The 6,000-nt window shown below is 52.1% G+C and overlaps 1 protein-coding gene across 4 annotated transcripts in view; it reads right to left on the reverse strand.

Annotated features, from left to right (window-relative positions):
• PSMB7 (proteasome 20S subunit beta 7) overlaps window positions 1–6,000 on the reverse strand; it is a 59,399-nt gene that overhangs the window by 315 nt on the left and 53,084 nt on the right. For 2 of the 4 annotated variants that reach the window (XM_011225930.3, XM_034664487.1), the window contains one exon: window positions 2,800–2,951. In XM_011225930.3, the coding sequence (XP_011224232.1) occupies window positions 2,800–2,951 (152 nt within the window). Of the gene's footprint in view, window positions 1–2,799; window positions 2,952–5,313; window positions 5,759–6,000 lie in introns of those variants that run through there. The other 2 variants (XM_034664488.1, XM_034664490.1) reach the window with 2 other exon arrangements.

A 6,000-nucleotide genomic window follows, 5' to 3' on the forward strand; every position in this document is an offset into this window, starting at 1 on the left:
ATCCCCTCAAGGGGCCCAAGAGAGGGCTGGAGAGAGGGACAAGTACTCAGGCAAGGCAGCAAGTGGGACTGGACTCAGAGCCTGGCTCTCCGGATTCCCAGCTCTGTAACGTTGGGGGGATCCAACTGCCCCCAGGCTCACTCTCCCCAGTGCTCCAGGGCTACAGACAGAGCACCTGGCACTGAACTGGCCCTCACATTTCCTTCTCCACCTCACCCTCCCCAGAAGATGCTGGAAAGCACTTGGTCATTTGCCTTCGAGCTGCAACCCCCCAAAAGCACCTTTCAGTATCAGCAAGAAGTGGACCCTTTTGTTAGGCTGTCATCACCCTTCTCTTGTGTAGAAACAAGGATGACTTGTTACCTTAAACACTAAGAACATGTGGAAGCAAAAACAGTATAAAGATGACCCGCACCCAGGCTCTGGGCTTGTCACTCTAGATCACACTCTCGAGCCTCGAGCAGGGTCAGCTGCTCCCTGCGGCGGCATGGCAGGTCACCACGTCACACCCCACAACTTCTCTCGGAGTGACTCTCTCGACAGCGGTTTCTCTAAGCACAAGCAGTCCGTAAGAGCCACATTTGAGCTGCTAATTCTCACACTGGGGCCAGGAATTGCAATATCGTCAAACAGCAGTACAAATCCAACTGTTCCTCTGGTCTTTCCCCAGCTGGGACATTATTTCTGTCAATCTGGCGCGGACTAACAGAAGGCCGCTAGCTATGCCGTGACCACGTGCTCCTTGAAAACCATCCCCTCAAATGGGCACTGGTGCTCAAACAGGGAGCAGAAAGCAGGAAAAAGAGGGCAACGGCAGAGCGCTGCAGAAATCCAGGAGCTCATGCAGCAAACGGCTGGCCTCATTTCTGCTCAGCCATCAGTCCCCACCACACTCTCTTCAAAGGATCGGGGGGCAGCAGCTGTGCCCTGCCCTTCCCCTGCTGGTGTGAAGATCTGGCTCCTTCCCCCGGCCTGGACCCTTGGCAGCTTGTAGCCTTGGAGCCGCAGCCCCACGCGGCTCCTGTGTGCCCGACTCATCTGAACCGCCAAGTCTGTGGGAGACAGGCAAGAGCCCCCTCATCATCCCGGGGGGTGTCGGCAGGCAGGGAGGCCTTCTCCAAAGCAAGGCTGCAGAGGGCTGGCAGCAGGGGAGCCAAAAGGAAGGTGCAGAGCTGGGTCCACACCTGCCCAGGCGAACCCACCCGGACTGCCCACTCTGGGAAAGGTTCCCCCACCCCCGGCAGCGTCCCACCAGTCAGCCACTGGCAGAAAAGAGGACGGTGAGATTCCAGAGCGCGCAGTGCGGCCGCGGGGCCCGCCGTGCCCAGGCACCGAGGAACGCGCAGCTCTGTCCAGAGGGCAGGTGGCGCACCCCCACCATGGGCCGAGCCCCTCTCCTACCAGCTCACTGTATCTTCACAACTAGCCAACAGGGTCGTTTTGTGTCTGTTCTTGTGGGTTTACAGTCTCCTTTACAGATGAGTGACAATGTCCCACAGAATTAATATGTGCCACTGCTAAGCACAGGTTCCTCAGCCTGCACAAATACTACTTTTCAGTTGCTCAAATGTGGCCTCCAGAATCCTCACCCAGGACACTGCTCTATCTGGATGGAGCATAACCATGTCCCCCTCCCTGAACTCTCAGCTCCTGCAGCATCTTGCCTATAACAGGGGACGCAGGTCAGGGAGCTCGGCAAAGTCTGCTCCCCCAGCACAGCCCCAGGCCTGGAAGGTGGTTTCCTTTCCAGATCAAAGCCCAGGTCCTCCAGGGATGGTTCACCTACCCAGCTCCATCATTTCAAAGGCTGGGAGACTGACGGGCCCAAAGTCACCATGCCAGGCAGTGACCTCTCCCCAGGCCCTGAGCAGGAACTCTCTGCTGCTGAGCCACGCTACCTGCAGCGAGCACAGCGGGTTCCCACCACGCTGGTGCAGTGCTGGTTCTCAGTGTTCTACTCTCCCCTTGGAATTACTCCTGATTTGGAATTTGGGTATGTGTAGTGAGAGTTAAAGGAAGCATTCCAGAAGGCGATGTGCTTGCTACACTCTGGCCTAGCTATGGGGCTGCGTGGCAAGTGGTCCCATGAGTGCAGCCAGACGCAGATCTCGGGAGCCCCAGCTGTCAGGCCCGGGGAAGAGGTCAGGAGCCAGAGGATGGCCGCACAGCTGGACAACCGTGCGAGACTGCAAACGAGCAGCTCACCTGCACGCACCAGCCACGAGAGCTGGAAACCTTCAGTTCTAGTCAGCATACCAGCTAGAACCCTGTCCCGACTCTGAGCCCGGGGCCACGCCTCTGAGACACAGGGCCCTGCTCTCTGGGAGAGCAGGAGGCACCAGGGAGCTCCCCAGGCTAACTTTCAAGACTCCTAACCCGTGGTTTGTAACTGCTTCGCGCTCCTAGACCGCTCTGAGAAACTCCACGGGCTGGTTGCCCTGAAAAATGCTTCTCGTGGAATTTTATTCGGAATTCAGGGGATTCTTTAAGAGACTAGAGAAAGAACAGCAGGTCATTCTCGAACCTCTCCCTGCAAACCCCCAGGCTAGGACTCTATTGTGCCCCGCTCTACCTCTCCCATCAACATTTACAAGTTAAATCACTCTTCCAAACCTGACAACAATCCAAATCATAAAGCAAGTAAGGACCCAAAGGTCTGTGTGTAAAGCCGGCTTGGGGACACTGGACTTACTTCACGGGGGTTAATAACCAAGAAAACCCTGTCCAAATGCCATGGCGAGATCAGGAGCAGCCGTGGGAGTCGGGGGACATAGGCAGAATTCCATCTCCTCCACTTACCTAGTCCCCTTCTTGTTGGGCACTGAGTACGGGCGGAGGAAGTCCAGCTTGCTCTTGCTGATAACACAGAGATCAATGTTACTTCCGGACCCCAGGTCGTTGAAAATGCCGGCTGCAATGGCTTCACTCACCAGCTTCTTGGCTTCCTCCTCCTAGGAAAGAGGATGGCAGCGATCATGTCCACAGTCGCTGTGAGGGCCGCTCTGACATGCACGAAGTGCTCTCACAAGCCGTGCGCAGAATCCCCAGTGAGGTAGACATTTTCAGTGCCCGTTTTATAGATGAAGAAAAAGGTCTCAAAGTACCAGAATGAACTGCCGAAGGTGCCTCAGCTAGGAAGTGCAGAAACCAGGTCTTTTAAACCCTTTATGCATGCACCCCTTCTTCAAAACGCTGCTTCCCATCAAATAATTAGTGTGACTGAGGGCTGTGGGCTGACAACAATGTATCATCTAACGCAGGGATCAGAAACTTTTCTTGGGAAGGGCCAGATACTAAATATTTTAGGCCTAGGAGATACACTGTCTCTGTCATGACTACTCAGTCACAGTAGCACAAAATAGCCATAGACAATATATAAACAAATGTGTGTGGCTGTGTGCCAGAAAAACTTTATTAACAAAAACAGGTGGAGTGCCAGATTTGGCCCGTGGGTTGTAGTTTGCTAATCCCTGATCAAAAATGTTCAATAATGGTTGGAACCTGTTTCCAGGTAACATAATGAAGAAGTCAATATTTGGGGGGGGACTAACACCAAAACATTATAGCTTTAGCAAAATGGTGGCAAAGCCAAGGGTGGGACCTCTTGCCCAAGAGAATCTATTGCCTTTTACTAAAGGGCCTACATGTTCACTTAAAGTGATTCCTTTCTTTGAATCATTTCTCTCTTTTACTTCTCCTTTTAGAAGCAAGTCTAAGTCACCAAAAGTTACTTGTGAAAAGGTGGATTAATTCATTTCTTATTCACGAAGGTCTCTCATATGTCGGGTCCTATGCTAGGAGGTAGAACTACAGAGAGAGAGGAGGCCCCAAGGTCTCCCCCCTGTAGGGGTTTAGAGTCGGCGGGGGTATCAGACCCAAGTAACTACAATGCAGTGTGATAAGGGCTAATGGATAACTGAGAAGGAGCTGTGGAAACATGAGCTGAATCAGCAACACTTCAGGGAGTGGGCTGCAAGACAGGCCATGCACCAGGCATGCACAAGCAGGGCAGTAAAGCCGCAGGCAGGTAGTGGAGGCAGCAATGCGGGACCTGGGGGACACAGAGCACAAGCTCTTTAGGCAGCAAGGGAAAAAAATGAACCATTCTCCCAAGGAAGGGTCTCTAACTTGTGCCGCCCCTTCCCCATCCGCCAGGGCTTTACAGCCCTGAACTAAAGAGCTCATCTAAGTACCACTCTGGGAGACCTGACTCCCCACCCCAAAGTCCAGCCTGAGATCATCCAAGGGCAGATTTGCTGACTTTCTGTTGTGAAAAGAGCTAAGCCACTCAGGGTTCCTGCTCCTCTGCCTGACCTAAGCCAGAGAGTGGGATTCCATTGACATGAGCGCCCTCTACAGAGTCGGAGAAGGATCGAGAAGGCTCTGCTGGAAGTGGGATCCTCAGCAGCCCAGCAGTAGGGGCGCCAGGGGGTTATTCTGATCTTCATCCCACCAGGTTTTTCCACTTCCCGAGTGGCACCTATGTTGGGCCAACGAAGCTGGTTATTCTCTTGTGCATATACAGCCCCGTGAGAACGCATTCACACAGGCTCCTCCAATCAGGAATTCTCCCGAGGCTCCAAGAGGCCAAAAGCCAGTGAAGGTGGAAGCAAAGAAACCATCTTAGAGGAGATGGCCACAACCATACAGACAGCGAAACCCAACCAATAACTTCACGAACTCAGCCTCATTCCAACTTGTTTCTCTTATTAAAAGATTCTAGATTTGCGCGCATGCGTGTGTGCATACGTGTATGTAGGGCACCTTCCTTACTCCCCTGCTCCCCACGTACCATCCCCTCTTCCTTTCTCTTCTCTGATGATTTTCTTTGCTTTGACATCACTGTCTTTCTCATCACTGCTGCTGGTGCCGAGCCAGCCAACAGCACCTCGTGGAGGTCACAGACCTGCTGGCTGCACTTAGGACTGCGGATTTCAATTCCCCAAATCACTGTGTGTTCGGGGATGGGATGGGGGAAGACCCCAAGGAAATGGAGTTATACACATGATATCAGGCACGCATATCTAATGTCTGTCATTGAAACTGGGCACATAGATACCAGAATGCCGAAAGTGCACAGATCATAGGCCAATCTTCCACTATTTTGCAAATATTCTGTAATGTGAATAAATGACCTTATAAAAATTAAAAATGTGCAAAAAGTATTTTATATAGCTTGACTTATTCATAAAATTATCATTATGTGCTGTTATTTAAGTGTAAAAGACTTTTAGAAATTGGGAAAATACACCTTTTAAATTCCTTTCCTCCCCACCAATTCCTTAAGGAAGAAAATATCATAAGTCTCTGATCTTTTCTCCAATCCTACCCTCATTTCATATCCGCAGGACTGAATGCGATGAAATGGAATGACCCTTACTGAGCACCCACCACAATGTGCCAAGTACTGAGGCAGGCATACTGATGACCAGCATTTCTACCTCTGCCCTCACCCATCTCTGGAAGTTAGCACTGTCAGAAACCAGCTGAGAGAGTGACTGACCTGCCCAGGGAAACCAAACTAGTAAACAGCAGAACAGGGCCCCAGGGCCCCAGAGCCAGAATGCACAGCACCATACAAGCTCACACGTAACCGGTCTCAGCTGGGGGCTCCTTGTGAGTTGGGGACAGTGGACAGCAGTTCCCTGATTCAGGGTATGTCACTCCTCAATCACCTAGGATCTTCAGAACCTGGGCAAGTAGACGGTGGTTGCCAATTCGTCTTTGGGCCAACAGGCAGTTCCTCTGACTGTCATTTCTGTAACAGAGGCGGGGGAGCACTGTGTTTCCCAAACTGCCCACAGACAGCACTTAAACATCTCTACGATATAATATGGCAGAGATCAATACTAAAAAGCCATGTGTTGGGGCACCTGGGTGGTTCAGTCAGTTCAGGTCATGATATCAGGGTCACGAGATCAAACCCTGTGCCGGCTCTGCACTCAGCAGGGAGTCTGCCTGAGAGTCTCTCTCCCCTCCCTGTTCCTCCCCCCCCCCCCC

Source organism: Ailuropoda melanoleuca, chromosome 7, assembly GCF_002007445.2.
Source record: "Ailuropoda melanoleuca isolate Jingjing chromosome 7, ASM200744v2, whole genome shotgun sequence".
Lineage (NCBI taxonomy): Eukaryota > Metazoa > Chordata > Mammalia > Carnivora > Ursidae > Ailuropoda > Ailuropoda melanoleuca.